The 18797-nt window shown below is 44.4% G+C and overlaps 1 protein-coding gene across 3 annotated transcripts in view; it reads left to right on the top strand.

The window, feature by feature from the left end:
• ZNF71 (zinc finger protein 71) overlaps positions 1 to 18797 on the top strand; it is a 39095-nt gene that overhangs the window by 5518 nt on the left and 14780 nt on the right. The window contains exons 1-2 of one of the 3 annotated variants that reach the window (XM_030819528.1): positions 3207 to 3266; positions 9097 to 9181. In XM_030819528.1, coding sequence (XP_030675388.1) covers positions 9149 to 9181 — 33 coding nt within the window. In that variant the 5' untranslated portion in view covers positions 3207 to 3266; positions 9097 to 9148. Of the gene's footprint in view, positions 1 to 3206; positions 3267 to 9096; positions 9182 to 18797 lie in introns of those variants that run through there. The other 2 variants (XM_030819529.1, XM_030819527.1) reach the window with 2 other exon arrangements.

Below are 18797 nucleotides of genomic sequence, written 5' to 3'. Positions count from 1 at the left end.
AATTGATGCCAGGAATGTAAAATGGTACAGCCACTCTGGAAAACAGTTTGACAATTTGTTAAGAAAAAAACTAAACATACTATATGACCTAGTAATTACATTCCTGAGCATTTATCCCAGAGAAATGAAGAGTTATGTTCACACAAAATCCTGTAATAAGAAAACAATTAACAGTGGGAAGAGGCAGCTTACTGATTGGGAGGAAATATTTGCAAACCATATATCTGATAAGGGGTTAATATTCAAAATATATAAGGAACTCCTTCAACTCAATTACACTAAAAAACAAATAACCTGATTTAAAAATGGGCAAAGGACTTAAGTAGACATTTTCCCAAAGAAGACATATAGATAGCCAACAGGCATATGAAATGATGCTCAACATCACTGATTATCAGGGAAATGCAAATCAAAACCACAGTGAGATATTACTTCACCCCAGTTACAATGGCTAGTCTCAAAAAAATGAAGGTAACATGTTAGTGAGGCTGTGGAGAAATTGGAACCCTTGTTTACTGTTGGTGGGAATGCAAAGTAGTGGTGCTTCTTGGAAAACAGTTTGGAGGTTCTTCAAGAAATTAAAAGTAGAACTACCATATATTCCTGCAATCCCCATCTGGGTATATGGCCAAGGAATTGAAACTAGGATCTCAAGGAGGTTGCAATGAATAATGCACTTGCATGTTCATTACAGCATTATTTACAATAGCCAAGAGATGAAGACAATGTACATGTCCATTGACAGATGGACAGATAAAAAAAGTGACATACACACACACACATATACACACCATGGCATATTTTTAAGCCCTAGAAAAAGAAATCCTGTCATATGCAACAACATGGATAAACTTTGAGTACATTATGCTAAGTAAAAGAAGCCAGTCGCAGGACAAATACTTTATGATTCCACTTACATGTGGAATCTAAAATGGTCAAACTCATAGAAACAGAAATTAGAATGGTGGTTTCCAGGGGCTGGGGGAGGCGAGAAGATGTTACTCAACGAGTATAAAGTTTCTGTTATGCAAGATAATTAAGTTCTCTCTGTATAGCAACTTGAATATATCTCCAGAGAATTGTGCTGAATGAAAAAAGCCAATCCCACCATTCACATACTGTATGATTCCATTTGTATAACATTCTTGAAATGACACAATTGTATATATGGAGGACAGACTAATGATCGAGTCTGGAGGAAAGTGAGTGTGGCTATAAAAGGGCAAGATGAGGGATCCTTGTGGAAATATTGGAAGAGATCGTTGTGATGGAAATGTTCTGCCTCTTGAATGGACCATCGTAAGTATCCTACTTGTGATATTGCAAGATGGTGCCCTTGGGTGAAAGTACCTAAGAGACGTAGGTCTCTCTGTATGATTTCTATATTTTACAACCTGATGTGAATAAATCCACATTTATCTCAGAATAAAATATTTCATTTAAATACATCATTAATCACCACCTAAGGCTAGCTGCTGTTGACAGTTTTGTGGCCACTCAGGCATTCAGCAAATGTTTTTAAACTTGGCTTTGTGGTTTACTATAGAAAAGGGCCTCGGCCAGGCACCTGGTTCCTACCTTTCCTCTTGTGTAAGCTCCCCCGTCTGTATTACCCAACTAATCTGGAAAGTAGCTTGACTGTGAATATTGTTTATAAATCATAAAGTGTGGATACCAGGGGTCAGAACAAAGGAAACTCACAACAACAAGGATTAATGCTTTTTTCTTATATCTAAAGATAAAGGGAATTGACATTTAGTTTAAAGATCTAGTTGTTTTTTATTTGCAATTCTTGAATCCAGCCACACCTCCTTCTATAAAATAGAACTAGTGTTCTGGTGATCCAAGCAGAGGAATATGGCTTCATACACAGAAGCGGGCTGAGGAAAGCAGAAACAGAGAATAAGACTGGATGGGTCATTTCAAAGTTACTTTCCCTGTCAAGGTTAAAGCAAAGGGGATTTCTTTTATCATGCCTGCTAAAACTGGCCTGTTTGGGACTTGGCTATTATCTCTCTCTTTCCCTCCTGAGAGGAGGTCAGATAACAACTTAGTTGGAGTTGGTGGCCTGGAACTTCAGCATGAGTAGCTCCATTTCGATTTGATCCGTTGGGCCTAGTGCAGGAACTCAGTCCAAACCGATAGTCTCCTATACATTTTATTCTACACCTATGTTCATTTTCTTCTTTGCACATCTGTATGCTTTAAAAATGTTCTTTAAAAATAAGCATGATTATCAGGTTTAAAGTTGCCTGGGATGGTCCCTCAGGCCAGTCCATTGGCTGGACCGCAGAAATGTCTGCAGCAGATGTGACACGCCTCTTTTATTCCCCTCATTTCTTTGCCTCTTTTATTCCCCTCTTTTATTGCCTCTTTTATTCCTCTCATTTCTCTGCCCCCACCCATCCCTTGTCCTTTTCTGTTTTCCCTCCTCCCTCTCCTTACCCATTCTTTCCTCTCTTCAGCCTGTCCTGCTCTCCCCAACTCGACTTTCTCTTTCTTTCCTCCTTTTCCCACCCTTTTCTTCTTCCTTATAGTTCTTTCCACCTTCTCATCCCCCTTTGCACCCTTTCTTCTTTCCTCCTCCTTGCTTTCTCCATTCTCTTCCTTTCCTGCCTCCCTGCTCCTCCCTCCTCCCACCCCGCTCCCTCTTCTTTCTGTTGGTTCCTCTCCTCTCTGACCTGTTCTTTTCCCCTAGTCTCTCCTCAGCCCTTCCTCCTTCCCCTCCATCCTTCTTCCAACCCCTCCTCCTTCTCCATCTCTTCTTCCTCCTCCCCAGCTCTCCTCCCATCCTCTCTCTTCTCCCCGCTCCTCCCTATCCCTCCTCCCCTTCTATCCTTCTTCCCACCTCTCCTACTTCTTTTCTCCCTCCTCCCCCCTTCCCTCCTGTCCCTCCTCCTCGCCCCTCCTGTCCCTCCTCCTCGCCCCTCCTGTCCCTCCTCCTCGGCCCTCCTTTCCCTCCATCCTTCTTTCCACCCTTCCTCCCTCCGTCTCTTCTCTCTCCTTCCCTTTCCCTGCCTCCTCCCCCTCAATCCTCCTTCTTGCCCCCGCCTCCTTGGCCGCGGAGGCCTCTGTGAGATGGAGGAGCTCAGTTGGCTGCGCTCGGCTCCGCTCGGCTCCGCTCGGCTGGGCTCGGCTGAAAAAACCCGAGGGGAGGTGGCGCGCGCGGGTTTCTGGGAAGCGTAGTCCGGCGCAGTCCGCGCAGGCGCACTGCGGCCGGGCGGGCCTAGCGGGCGCGGTCATTGTCCTGGCAGAGCGGCGAGCTGGTGAGTGTGGCTGCGGGGTCCCGCCCACCCTCTACCTGTGCCTGGGGCCGGACCCTGGCCCCGGGGAGGGCGCGGCCTCGGGGAGAGGGCGTGCAGGCCCAGGTACGGGGAGTGCAGGGCTGGGTGCAGGTCCAGGGCGTGCGGGCGCAGGAGAGGGCGTGCAGGCCGGGACCGAGGTGCGCCTGGAGAGGCTGAGCGGCGGAGGAGAGGCTGAGGGGAAGCGGAGGGGCTAAGGAGCGGCTGAGGGGCTGAGGAGAGGCCAGGGCCAGGGAGGGAGAGGCGTGAGTGGGTTGGAGGTAGGAAAGTTGCATGAACACCAGGGCCATCCTGGGGGTAAGGTGGCCTGTGTGAGAGACAGGCAGTGCATATCATCCTGAGGATGAGGCTGTGTCTTTGTGGATATTGTGAATGTGTCTGTGTGTGTGTCTGTGTGGGTCTGTATGTGTGTGTGAGACAGATTGTGTCGTCCTGAGGGTATGGCTGTGTCTCTGGATATTGTGATTGTGTGTGTGTGTGTTTGTGTGTGTGTGTGTATGAGGGAGAGAGAGAAACTGCGTGTCGTCCAGAGGCTGGGTCTGTGAATGAATGTGAATGTGTCCATGTGTGTCCGTGTGGGTCATGTGTGGTAACGTGTGTGTGTGTGTCCCACTTCTTCAGAGTCTTGGTCTCTCTGTGGAGCTGTGTCTCTCCAGGTCTCTGCCTATGCATGTGTGGTGATATCTCTGAGTGACCGCCTGTGTCCTTGTCTTGGTGTTGTGGGTGTGTCAGCCTTGATCTCTGTCCATGAGTGTCTCTGTGGGAGGGTGCCCTCTGGGTGTCCACTATGTCTGCTCTTTCCATGCGTGTCTCTTGGCATGAGTGTAGGGGTGTGTCTCTCCAGGGGCCAGTCCTGTCCGGATCTTTCCCTATTTCTGTGTGTCCACCTGTGTCTGAGTATTTCTTGATGTTTGCGTGTGACTCTGCAGGGGTGGGTGCGTCTGGGTGTGCCTCTTCCAAAGACTGTGTGCCTGGACAAGGGGGCCTAGCAGAGCCACTACCTTCTCACCCTACACTTCTCCTAGTCTGCCCGCCCACAGTTCCCTGGCTTTTTCCTGCCCATAGAAGGCTCTGGAGGCGTAGGGGCCTGGGAGTGACAGGGGCCGGGTGGAGGAGGGGAAAAGGAAGGCTGTTTCTTCTGCCTCCCACAGGATCTTCTTAAAGGGGGATCAGACTCCCAAAGGGTCTCTGTGCCCTACTCCGTTCTGACCAAGGAGAGGTTGATTTGTTCAGGGAATGTGTATGCAGCCAGTGCTGGCCATTTATAGGTGTCCCAGTAACTCTGAGGTAGGGACCATCATCATCCTTATCTTACAGATGGGGAAACTGAGTCTCAGATTAAGTGACTCACCCAAGGCTACCTCAGGCATCCAGGTCCCAGAGCTCCCACAATTAACCACCAGACAAATGGGAGATCCCTTTTTTCCCTTTCCGCTCGGCTGACACAAGGTTGCAGGATTTTCCCCAAGGGAATTCCCACTTGGAAACAATGGAAATGGAAGAAAGGAAGGAAATGCCAAAAAGCTCAGAGGAAGAAGAATCCAGATCTAAGGCCAAACTGGGTTCAACAGTCACTGGCCATACTCTTGGGCAAGTCACTTCCAGGGCCGCTGTATGATTTTTAAGGGTACTTTGCCTTCATGGGCCCCTTGCTCCACTGTTTTTTTAAAGCACTAAAAATTACATTTTGTTATTTCATTAATAGGAAGACAAATGTAATCTAGGCTGGATTAGATAGTTTCTTATGATTTTAAAAGAAATTAAGACCTTCCTATGGGCCCCTAAAGGCTTCATGGGCCCCAGGCTCTGTGCCTACTGGGTAAATGGGCTCTGGTCACTGCTGTGATCTGGCAAAATGGGCCAGTGTTCTTGACCTCACAGGACAGGGGTGAAAGTCAGAGACCACTGATCTGCAAGGAATACTTTTTTTAAATTAAATTCTGTTTCAAAAATGTTGATGGTAATATGAAGTTTCTACACCCAGGGAAACAATTCAAAGGAAGAGAAAGAAAAAATAATTAATAACCCCTACCCGCTTCTCATTCCCACTCCATGCTTTCCAGACACCAACCCAGCCTCATCCCACAGCCTTCCCCAGGCTGGAAAACGCTGTACAGATGTGTCCACATCCACATGTGTTGGTTTGTTTTTTCACAAAGGGGCTGAAGTTATGCATAAAACTGGGTAACTTGCTTTTCTCACTTAGTGAAACCACAGACATGTCAACAGATGCAGAACTAACTCTGCTTCACAGAGGCGACCTGATATTTCATACTCTGGAGACCCTACCCTTGATTTGATTCCTTTAGTAATGTTTATTAATTTTGTTTTGAGGGTGTTTTTTTTTTTTTTTTTGCCTCTAGAAACAATGCTGCCGTAAATATCTTTTTTTCCTGTATGTAACTTTTACACAGAGCTTTAATTGGTGTGGGCAGATTCTCAGGAACAGGGTTGCTGGGTTATGGGATTTGTGTATTGCCAGTTCACTTTCCAGAAAAATGTTGAGCGACTCACATTCCCTCACCAGTGTGTGAGAGGGCCTGTTCCTTTGAATCCTGGCCAGCACTAGAAATTAGCTCATCTGTTCATTCAGCTTGATGTCTAAGTGCTTCCTGTGTGTTAGACATTGTCCTAGATGTCGGAAATACAATCTAAAAGTGATCATCCCTGCTCCTGGGGACTTCTGTTCTCATGGAGGGAAGACAGATGACAAACTTGAAAACAACTATTTTAAAAAAGACAGTTGTCAGTAGTGGTTTGTACTGCAAGAAAATAGAGGGGGAGAGAGTTGCTGCTTGAGGTTAGGTGATTGGGGGTAAAGGATGTCTCCAAGAAGGTAACGTTGGAGTTGACCATGGGAAGACCATTCCCTCCAGAGGGAACAGCAGATGCCAAGGCCAGGGGGCCTGGGGCCAAGCATGGGAGAGGGGAGTAGAGGAGATGGAAGGGGAGAGGCCATCAGGGGCACATCATAAGGGCTGTGTGGGTGGCAGTGAAGACTTTGAGTGATTTCTAATGGTGGGGGAAGCCAATGAAGAGTTTTAACCCAGAGGACATTTTCACTGAGTGATTACAGTAGGCCAGGTGTGGTGCCTGTGTACAGGCATTAAGTGGTAGGAACCCCGAGCCCACACCTTTGTGATCCTTTTGTTCTACAGCAGGGCTTCTCAACCTCCAGACTACCGACCTTTGGGCCTAATCATTCTCTGTTGTGGGGCCTGTCCCGTGCATTTTACAATGTTTAGCAGCATCCCGGTCTCTACCCACTAAATGCCCATAGTACTCCCCTGCCAAATTATGACAATTTGGCAAATGTCTGTAGACGTTGACAAATGTCTCCAGGGGGCAAAATTGTTCCCGATTGAGTTCTAAAGGCTTCTGCCAACTTGGCCTTATATATATGCCCCCCTGCAATAAAAATTACTTTTCACTTGTGGAAGTTGGGGCCATTTGGCCTAAGAAAGGCTCTTCTTTGTCTTAGTGGTTCTTACGCTTTAAGAGGTGTCAGAATCACCTGGGAAACTTGTTTATAAATACTGATTCAGGGGCCCTACCCAGGTAGTTTGATTCAGAGGACCTGAGGTGGGGGGCAGGAATATATATTCTGAGTGATATTTTAATAAGCATCCCCAGTGATTCTGGTACTTTGAGAATTGGTGCACCAGCTAAAAGAGCACTGTGTTGGAGAGGACTGAGGTTGTTCTGGGTGATCCTGAAGGGATGGAGATGTAGAGAGGCATGTTTCTGTTTATAGCAGAAGAAAAACTCATTTCCAGTCAGAGGTGTTGGTGGCACAGGTAGTGAGCCCCCCATCATGGGAGAAACCAGGACTGAGCCAACATGTCTCAAACTCCAAGAATTTGTTCTAATCTGTGTCATGGATCCTATTTTTTTACTTTGCCATTTACTTGAATTGGCTCACTGATTTTTTTTTTAATTTAAATCTACTTAGTTTAAAAGGGCATTCTGTGTGACTGCTGTAAAAAGAAGCTGAGTTTTGCTGTAAGAAGGGAAACAAACCTTAAAACAAATGGAAGTAAAGCCAGGTAGTTCTAATGAGATATTATGGTCACCCTAAGTTTGGGGCCTGAACCCTGCTTTTCTTTTTAATTTTAATTTTTAATTTTTGTGGGTGTGTAGTGGATTTATGTATTTATGGAGTACATGAGATATTTTGATACAGGCATACAATGTGTAATAATCACATCAGGATAAATGGGATATCTGTCACCTCAAGGATTTATCCTTTGTGTTACAAACAATCTGATTATATCTTTAGTTTTTTTTTTTTTTTTTTTTTTTTTTTTTTTTTTTTTGAGATGGAGTCTTGCTCAGTCACCCAGGATGGAGTGCAGTGGCATGATCTCGGCTCACTGCAAGCTCCGCCTTCCGGGTTCACGCCATTCTCCTTCCTCAGCCTCCCGAGTAGCTGGGACTACGGGCACCTGCCACCATACCCGGCTAATTTTTTGTATTTTTAGTAGAGATGGGGTTTCACCGTAGTCTTGATCTCCTGACCTCGTGATCCACCCGCCCCGGCCTCCCAAAGTGCTGGGATTACAGGCATGAGCCACCGTGCCCGGCCAGTTATTTTTAAATGTCTCATTAAATTATTATTGATCATAGTCAACCTGTTGTGCTATCAAATAGTAGGTCTTATTCATTCTTTGTGTGTGTGTTTTCTTTGTGGGTTTTTTTTTTTTTTTTTTTTTTTTTTTTGAGACGGAGTCTCACTCTGTCGCCAGGCTAGAGTGCAGTGGTGCAATCTTGGCTCACTGCAACCCTTTGTGTTTTTTTAATACCCATCAGCCATCCCCACATTCCCCCCAACCCTTCCACTACCCTTCCCAGCCTCAGGTTTCTTCATCATTCTAGTCTCTATCTCCATGAGTTTAATTTTTAGCTCACACAAGTAAGTGAGAACATGCAAAGTTTGTCTTTCTATGCCTGGCTTATTTCACTTAACACGATGACCTCCAGTTTTATCTATGTTGTTGCAAATGACAGGATTTTATTCTCCTGCTTTTCTTTTGTTTCAAGGGGTGAGTGAGGGGTTGCAGGGATGTTAAGATACCTCTCCACTTGAGACTTTGTGCTAAGCTTGTCAGGAGAACTGGAAGAGAATTGAACCAGGATGCATTTCTCCAGGCGAATCTGGCTCTGAGAGCCCCTGGGTGGAAGTTCCTTCCACTCATATCTGCTGGTTGAACCTCATGGTAACCCCATGAAGTCTGGGGGAAGTGCCCAAAGAGGCCACAGGTGGTTCTGGGGCAATTCAGGGGGCCTCAGTCCAGCACTCACACTCAAGGAGGGATCCGGGCAGGGCCACTGGGAGAGAGTAGTGTGTCCGGTGGCCGTCAGCAGGCTATGGGAACGTGTATGTGTGTTGACCATATCTGTAGGAGTGTACATGGGAGTGTGTTTGTGAGGCATTGTAGACTGGTGGCTAAGCATGTGGACCCAGACATACTCTGCCTGACTCCAGTCCCAGCTTTGTAATCTTGAGCAAGTGGTTTAATCTCCTTGGGCCTCAGTCTCCTCATCTGTGAAATGGGTGGGTAGAAGTAGTACCTACCTTCCAGGATGGTTGGAAGATCAAGTGAGATACATTCAAGTTCCCTACATGCAGTAAGCCCTCTAAATACTCACTGTTGATGTGTGTGTGTGTGTGTATGTGTGTCTGTCTGTCTGTCTCTGCTTGTCTCTCAGTGGGTGTGTGTCTGTCCCGTCTACACTTGTGAGGCCAGCCTAGGCCTGGTCTCTCAGCATGCCTCCCTCTCTCTTCTCCCTACAGCACTGTTGGCCACCCCAGGCCTGTCTTCCTGTTCACCGTGGGCAGCAGAGGGATGGCTGCTCAGCTGCTGACTGATGAGGCACTGGTGAGTCATGTTGCCCTGTCACTCTCCTTTCCAAAGGCTGGATCCTGCCTTGGGTGAGCCTCTGCTGCTCGAACCCTCTCCAAGGCCCCCAGTCCCATCTTCTGGGGCTGTGTCTGCCCTGATGAGGAGGGCTGTGCTTACAGATGATGCTGACCCTGGCTGTGGGGTCAGTTGTAGGGGACAGGGAAGCTTTGGAATGGCCAAACTAGCTCTCTGGACTCTCAGGAGACACAGGTAGGCACCTGTGGTTTAGACATGTGACATTGAGTGAAAACTCGCGCAGGACCATGCTGGATGTGTGACCTTTAAAATGGGCAAACACACTAAATGCTCCTTGTGAATGCCCACATGTGTGATGAAAGTACAAAAGCTTATGGGAATGAGGCCCACAAATTCACCCATGATTTAACCCCAAAAGATAATCACTCTGGAATGTTTGGGTCTGGCTAAGCAATTTTAATATTAAACATTGCTTTTTCATCAGAGGTTTCATCCTGAGCATTTCTCCACGTCATTAAAAACTCCTTTGTACCATCCATCTTAATGACCATATAAAAGTGTTGTTCAGTGGCCATACCCTGGTTTACTTAATGGTTCCTCTGTTGTTGGACCTGTATTGGTTTCCAAGTATTCTTTTTTTGGTTATAAACAGCATCATGAGGGACCCTGGGCACAAATCTTTCCTTGTGTCTTACATGATTTCTTTAGGAGCGATTCCTTGAAGAGGAAGATTGGGTTGGGTATTTTTGAGGTATTTTGATATTACTTTCCAAATCAGTTATGGTGGTATGTATTTCCACCAGCATGTCTGAGCAGGTCTCCGCTGATTTATATGGCTGTTGTCAGGCATTTATTCTGCATGTTGGATATATTTAGATTGGTGTGATATTACACCATGATAATAAATGATAAATGGATATAAATGACAAATGCTATAAACCATGATGAGCCTGATAGGGGACAAGTGGTGCCACGTGATTTCTTTCTGAGTAGCATTGTTTGTATTATTAGTGAAGTTCAAGTCTTAGAAAATGTTTACTAGCCATTTCTGTGAGCAGGGAAATGATCCATCTTGTGCTTTACCAGTCTACAGGAATCTGAGTATGCTTTAAAGACTTTACAGAAGCAAATGTGTGTGTGTAAATATTTGTGGCAAATATTCTTCCCAGATGTGTTTTTTGTTTATTTTATTTTTTCTGTATAAAAGCATTTCATATTTTTAAAATCAAATCTGTTGGTTTCTCCCACTGTGGTGTCTTTCTTCATCTTTAAGCTGTGAAAGGGTTTCTCCATCCACAGGTCACATAGCAGCTATATTTTCTTCCTTTTCACCATTTATCATTTGAATGCTAACAATGAACTTTTAAATCTACCTGTAATTTATTTTGCTATATAAATGTGTCGATTGACTTATTTGGGAGCTTTGGTTTATTCTGTCTTCATTTATTTGATACTTTTATTGAGGTACACATCACGTACCACAAAGTGTACATTCATTGATTTTGGGTACATTCATAGAGTCGTGTTAACCGTCACCACAGTCAATTTCAGAATATTTTCATCATCCTGAAAAGGAGCCGAGTACCCACTGGCACTCATTTCTGTTTTCCCCCATCAGTCCACGGCCCCTGGCAACCAGTAATCAGCTTTCTGTCTCTATGAATTTGACTATTCTGGACATTTCAAATAAATGGAATCATACACGGTGTGTTCTTTTGTGACTGGCTTCTTTCACTCAGCATAATATTTACAAGGTTCATCCATGTGGTAGCACATATAGAGCTTCATTCCTTTTTTTGACTGAACAATATTTCACTGTGTGTTTCTACACATTTTATTTATCCTTTCATCAGTTGATGGACATTTGGGTTGTTTCCACTTTTTGGCTATTATGAATAATGCTGCTATGAATATTCATGTATAAGTCTTTGAACATACGTTCTGAGTTCTCTTGGGTGTGTACCTGGAAGTGGAATGTTGGGTCATATGGTTAACTCTGTTGAACCAGTAAAGGAACCACCAGACTGTTTTCTAAGCGATTGCACCATGATGCCTTCATTTATATCTCGTCTGTGATTCTTGCCTTGAATTCTTTTACCTACATTACTTAGAAAGATTTGTTGATTGTTTTTATTTCAACAGGGTTGGGAGTTTTGGTGTAAGTTTGGTTTTTTAAAAATTACTACTAGTGTAATTACATTCTGATTTTTTAAAAAATTGAGCCTGTCTGGTTTCAGCTCTTTAGAGTTTTCTCTGTGGTGAAATGGTTTGTGTCATTAGACAGGAAACCGAAAAAGATGGAGTACTAGAAAAAGTGGCCTTGGACACGTACGTGCAGAGAACTCAGAGGCCCTTTGTAGCACTTCTGTCCCAACATGATGGGCTCCCAGACCTGGAAGGCTGTGTTCTGTGTCTCAGCACAACCCTGGTGCCAGTCTGGGCTTGGTGCCTGGAAACTGCTCAGTGAATATTTATTGAGTGAATTAGGTGGATGTACTTAGGGAAGACTTCCAGAAGGAACTGTTATATTACAATTTTGTAAAATAAATAAATATAGGGGTGAGAGGGAACTTTTGGAGGTAATGGATCCATTTATGGCCTTGATGGTGGTGATGGTTTCATGGGTGTATATGCATCTGCAAACTCATCAAGTTATGTGCATTGTTAAATATGTACAGCTTTTTATATATCAGTCACACCTCAATCAAGTAGTTTAAATTTTTAGAAAAGGAGGAATTATTAGCTGGGCTGGCTGAAAGATATATTGGGCCAAAAGGTCAAATAATATCATATAAGGGTCTATAGTTGTACATAAGATATATATTAAATATCAACATTAAGTAATAGCAAGAATTGACATTTACTGAGAGCTTCCTCCATCACACGAGGCACTGTGCTTGGACCATATTTGTACACATTTAAAATCATGACCCTGTGGAGGGGGACACTGTTACCAGGAAGCCTGCCTCACATATGAGGCTCAGAAAGAGAAAGACAGTTGTCCAAGGAAACACAGCTCATGGGGGCAGAGCCAGGATTCTGTCACAGAGTGTGGTTCCTGAGCCCACACGCTGAACCACCAGCCCAACTGCTTTCTATCAAAGGTGACCCCTGAGGCAGAGGAGGCTACCCTGAGCCCAAGCCCCAGAAGGGCACCCTAGGACCATAGAGGGACTAGCCAGCGGGGGTGAGGCCTCCCCTTGGGATTCAGTTGGTGGTGGGGAGACTCAGTATGCTGGAGAGAGCCAGCGAGCTCTGTGTGTCAGTAACAATAGTTGGCAGTTATTGAGTGCCTGCTGTATGCTATGCACTACCATTCTGAGTGTCTTACATAAATAAGTGGGCAGGTGGGGCCTGTGGCACATTGGAGCTCTCTTGCCCCATCAAAGGGCCAGCCACCACTCAGCTCTAGCCTAGAGTAGCCAGATATTCTGGTGTTTAAAGAGAAACTAGAAATTCATTTTCTTGGTAAATTGTAGATTTTTTTTTCATGTGAGTAACAATTAAAAACAATTTTGAAACCCCCAAAGGGGCAAAATAGAAATGTGTACAGCTGGCTTCAGGCCCAGGCACATCTCACATGTGGTGTGTGCTCAGAGCTCCCGTTCTTTCCCTGTGCCATGGGGGTTGTGCCACTGAATCAGTTCAGAACAGCACGTCCCTCTGTAGGACACAACAGATCTAGCATTACTCACATGCCATGCTGTGAGGAAGCCCAAGCAGCCACAAGGAAAAGCGACGTGGAGAAAAAGAGATGCCCACCAGGGCCTCAGCTGTGCCATCCATACCAGCTCAAGAGACAGACATGTAAGCAAAGAAGCCAGCAGACTACTCTAGCCCAGCTGCCATCCAACTGCCACCACATAAGAGATGCCAGGCACGAACTGCCCAGCTGAGCCCATCAACCCCAAAATAGTAATAAATTGTTGTTTTTGAGCCATTAAGTCCTGAGATGGCTGCTACCCAACAAAATATAACTTGATCAGAAATTTAATCTGTGGCCGTGGCTCAAGATCTTCATGTGGCAGAGTCATGCATGGATGATGTGATCAGCCAGCAATAATGTGAGACGTGCAGGCCTTCATCACACTAGGGAGGAGGTCAACTGTCAAGCACCATCTCTGGAAGGGGCTTCAGGATCCCTTGTGATCTATTTGGAAGAGAAGCACCAGCTGGGACACTCTGTGATATTTATCCAACTGTCTTCTTTATAGGCAGAAGACATGCCGTCCATCTCAGGGTCTGATCCAAACTAAACTGCTCCTTGGCCATGATGCCAGCTAGATCTGTATTATACGTGGATGAAGCCATCTAATATTGGGGCTGAGAGTTGAACTGACTGCCACTCCCATCTGTGTGATCTCTTGTGCCTCAGTCTCCCCCTTTGTAAAAGAGATGAGCTCATAAAAGTGCCTACATAGTAGGGTTGTTTTGAAGGTTAAGTGAGATGATATGTGCAATGGGCTTAGAACAATACCTGGCATGTAGTATGTGCTTAATGAACATTAGTTATTTTTATCATTATTTACTAATGAATTAGTATGGAAGAAACCTGGTGCCAATACCATGTCTGTCTTATTCACAGTTGTATGCCCAGTGCCTGGTGCATGGCAGGCACTTAATAAATATTGGTCAAATGAATACATGAAAGGGTGAAATATCACTCTGTGTGTTTCCAGGAACCATCAATGAACATATTTAGACTATGTCAGAATATGTATTAGATACCATTGATCTAGAATTCCTGTTTAGGGGTTAAAAATTCAACCATACTTTTCTAGTAGCCCAGAAAAATTATAAATTAAAACACCAGTTAAATTTCCAATCCAGTTATATTTTGCTGGGTAGCAGCCATCTCAGAACTTAATGGCTCAAAAACAACAATTTATTACTATTTTGGGGTTGATGGGCTCAGCTGGGCAGTTCGTGCCTGGCATCTCTTGTGTGGTGGCTGTTGGATGGCAGCTGGGCTAGAGTAGTCTGCTGGCTTCTTTGCTCACATGTCTGTCTCTTGCTTTGGTATGGATGGTATAGCTGAGGCCTTAGTGGGCATCTCTTTTTCTCCACATCACTTTTCCTTGTGGCTGCTTGGGCTTCCTCACAGCATGGCATGTGAGTAATGAGACACCTATTGTGATGACTGGCTTCTCCCAGAGCAAGTGTTCCAGGAGGCTGAGGCAGGAGCTGGAAGTCTTCTGTGATGTAGTCTGAGAGTCCCAGAACATTACCTCTGCCAGATTCTGTTGGTCAAGCAGGTCCCTAAGGCCAGCCCAGATTCAAGGATAGGGGAACTAGACTCCACTAATGAAGGATTTGAGGCCATTTTCAACCAGTCTACCCACTTACTATTATTGTCTACCAAAGCTGACTTATATTGAAAGAGACTGTGAAAATGAGTAATTTGGTCCAGCAAAATATAACTGGATCAGAAATTTAACTGGTGTTTTAATTTACAATTTTCTGGGCTACCAGAAAAGCATGGTTGAATTTTTACCCCCTGAACAGGAATTCTAGATCAATGGTATCTAATACGTATTCTGATGTATTCTAAATATGTTCATTGATGGTTCCTGGAAAGGTACCCGCATTTTCCTTGCTTGGGCAGCAGGACTGGGCATTTCTGATTCACAGCCCTGAGAGTATAATTGAGAGTATGAGAGTTGTATGCTGATTTTGGGCAAATACTCAAAGCAGGTAGCTTTTTATGTGTCTTCCTATCATGTATGATTGCTTCTCGGGCCTGTTCAAGGTACCATGTAAGAAATTTAAGGATTCAGTCATTTGCTGTACATACATTTATTGAGTACTTACTAAGTGCCAGGCACTGTTCTAGGGCCTGAGGATTCTGTGGTGGCCCAGGCAGACACAACTTCACAACCCCCCTTGAAGTAGATGCTGTTATCCCCTTTTAACAGAGGAGGAAACTGAAGCCTGCAGAGGTTAGGTAATTGAAGGTGTTCACTTTCATACATTCACATAGCTAGAAAATGGCCAAGCCAGGGTTTGATAACACGTCTTTGTACTTCCCAGACATGCCCTTAAGACACTGCACTGTCTTTCAAAAAACAAACAAACAAACAAAAACACTCACCCGCCTGTATTGGTTGTGGCTGTGTAACAAGTTACCCCCAAACTCAGCTGCTTAAAGCAACAATTATTGACTATCTTACACAGTTTCTGAGGGTCAGGAATGGGGCAGTGGCATGGCTGTGGCTCAAGATCTTCAGTCTTCTCAGGGCGTCCCAGGGCTGGAGAATCCCTTCTGAGAGGCTCACACAGTGGTTGGTGGTGGGACGCCTTAGCTCCTTACTGACATTGGTGGGAGGCTTCAGCTGCTGGTCAGATGGGCCTCTCCAAAGGACTCTACAGGGCAGCTGGCTTCCTCCAAAGTGAGTAATCCAAGGGAAAAAGAGAGGGAGTGTGCCCAGGACTAAAGCTGTAATCTTTGTAAACTTTTTGTCTTTTTTTTCCCCTAAATTTCTTATTGTGCTAAAATACACATAACATAAAATTTGCCATCTTAACCATTTTTAAGTGTACAGTTGAGTGGCATTAAATACATTCCTAATGTGCAGCGCCACCACCATCCATCTCCAGAACTCTTGATCTTGTAAAACTGAAACTCTGCAGCCATTAAACAAACACTTTCCATTCCCCTCCCCTCCACCCCCGGCAGCCACCATTCCACTTTCTGTCTCTATGAATTTGACTTGATACTTCATTTAAATCATGGAATCGTGCAGTACTTTTACTTCTGTGTCTGGCTTATTTCGCTGAGCTTAATGTCCCCAAGGTTCACCCTTGTAGCATGTGTCAGGATTTTTTTTTAAAGGCTGAATAATATTCCATTGTATGCATAGACTGCATTTTGCTTATCCACTCATGTGCTTACGTACACTTGGGTTGCTTCCGCCTTTTGGCGATTGTGAATAATGAGTGTGCATATAACCTTTCCTTGGAAGTGACACCACACTAACCTCTGCTGTATGTTGTTGGTCACACAGAATCACCCTGGCACAGTGAAGGGGCTGCATAAGGCTGTGGATACCAGGAGTTAGGGATCATTCGGGGCTGTCTTGGAGGCTGCCAACACACACACACACACACACACACACACACACACACACACACATACATGTAAAACATGAAAATATTCACAGTGTCACTCCTCTGATACAGCTGCTGTTCACATTTTGACACATTTCCTTCTGTCTTTTTCCTGTGTATTGTTTTCATGTGGTTGAGATAAAATGGTATTTAGAATTTTGGAAACCCAGAAGCAACTCTACATGGAAAAGCCCTGCACAATCTTGTAATGAAAATAGCTGTATAATTGGCCACGGGGGTGGGCTATTAGTTAATGAATCCCATGCCATGGATGTTATGGTCGTCCAAAGGCTTGCCCATATAAATAAAATGGAGTGGACATCTTTGTGCATGAAGCTTTGCCCAATTTTTGGATTATCTTGTTGGGATAGATTTCCAGAAATAAAATGTCTGAACATTTTAAAGACATAAAATGTATAATATTAACCTTTTAATTGAAGAAACAATAGGTAAAATGCACCTATTTGAAAATTAGTAAACTGGGAAAATGAATTCTCCCACTTCCCCTCCCCATCCTGAAACCACTGGCATTACCTGCTCTCACCAGATTCTATTTTAGTTAAGAGCTTTATTGAGGTATAATTCACATATCATAAAATCCACCCATATAAAGTAGACACGTTAATATCCAGTGCTTTTTAGTTTATTTACAGAGTTATGCAACCATCACCACAATATTTTAGAAAATTTTTACCACTCCAAAAAGAAACCCCATACCCATTGGCAGTCACTCCCCATTTCTCTCCAACCCACCCTCACCCTTAGGCAACCATATATCTACCTTCATTCTATTTTGCCTATTCTGGACATTGTATATAAATGAGGCATACAATATGGTCTTTTGTGTCCGGCATCTTTCACTTGGTGTCATGTTTTCCAGGTTCCTTCATGTTGCAGCCTGTGTCAGAGCTGTCGTGTGGACGAACCACATTATTTATTCATTCGTCAGGAGATGGACATTTGAGTTGTTTCCACTTTGGGACTATTGCGAATAACACTGCTATGAACATCAAGTGTATAGTTTTTGTGTGGCATTCTGTTTTCAGTTTTCTTAGATATCTACCAAGAATGGAAATGCTAGGTCATAAGGTAACTCTGTGTTTATTCACTTGAGGAAATGCCAGACTGTCTTCCAAAGCAGCCGAACCATTTTATATCCCCACCAGCTGTGTATTCTTACCAGTTTCTTGCATTCACTTCCATAAAGAAGTCTGCGCCTATATAAGCACATATGTGTAAATTTCCCTTCTGGGCATTGATCTGTTTTTTCATGTAACAGTATATTCAGGAGATCATTCTGCATCTGCAGCTAAGGAGCTGCCCCCTTTTTTTTGTTATGGTTGTGTGTATTCCCCTGTGGTGGATTCACTGACCTAATTTATCCAAACCCCTACTGATGGCCATTTGGGATGTGTTTAGTCTTTTTACTTATTTATCTGATACTGTAATAAATATCCTTACACATATATGTTTTTGCATTTGTGTTAATATATCTGAATTAGTCTAAAGTGTTCAAAAGAATTTGAATATTAGTTTTGATAGATTTTGCTAAATGCCACTCCATAGACATTGTTCCAGTCTGTTCTCCTGTCAGGAGTGTCAGAGAGGAATGTTTCAGTATTTGAGTTGGAGAGAGTATTTCCTTTAGAGAGGAATGTTGCAGTATTTGTCCTTTTGTGACTGGCGTATTTCACTGAGCAGAATGTCCTCAAGGTTCACCCATGTTGTAGCATGTGTCAGAATTTCCTTCCTTATTAAGTCTGAATGAGATTTCATTGTATATAGAGACCACATTTTGTTCTTCTTTTTGTCTGTTAGTGTACACTTGGGTTGCTTCCATCCTTTGTCTATTGTGAATAGTGCTGTTAGGAACATGGGCGTGCAAATACAGAGTGCACTTGTAAAATTCTAAATTAGATTCTGTCCCTCTCCTGCTCAGACCTTCCAAAGAATGAATAAGAAGGAGCCAGCTTAGGCCAGACCTGAAGGAAGAGCATTTTGGGCAGAGGAAACAGCTAGTGCAAGTGCCCTAGGGTATATTCGAAGAGAGAAGGCAGGCTGGCAGGGCTGGAGCAGAGCACAAAGGGCAGAGCAGGTGTGGGGACAGGGTGGGGGTCAGAGTCAGGACTACATGTTTGGGCACCACAAGTTTTCATTACCTGCCGCTCTGGGTGGTTCATGAGAGGCAGCAGCCTGCAAGGATGAGGACTCGGGCTCTGAAGACAGCCCATGGGGTTCAAAGCCTGGCTGTCCCACGCAGTAGCTGTGTGCTTTGGTCCAGGAACGTAACCTGTCTGTGCCTTGGTTTCTTTATCTCCACCTTCCAGCCTCCCTCCAGTGCCCCCTATTGACAGAGCTTCACAGGGAGTAGCTGCTAAGGCAGAAACACCACCAGATCGCAGAGTCAAAGCCCGCAGATCTCTGTGCAGAGTGTGGAAGGGGGGCTTTGGGGATGAAGGACAATCAATCACTTTTAAACAGGCATACTATATTATAATGTTAGCGCCTG

This window comes from Nomascus leucogenys, chromosome 10, assembly GCF_006542625.1.
Source record: "Nomascus leucogenys isolate Asia chromosome 10, Asia_NLE_v1, whole genome shotgun sequence".
Lineage (NCBI taxonomy): Eukaryota > Metazoa > Chordata > Mammalia > Primates > Hylobatidae > Nomascus > Nomascus leucogenys.
The sequence above is the reverse complement of the archived record's forward strand: the minus strand, read 5'-3'. Positions and strand labels throughout refer to the sequence as shown.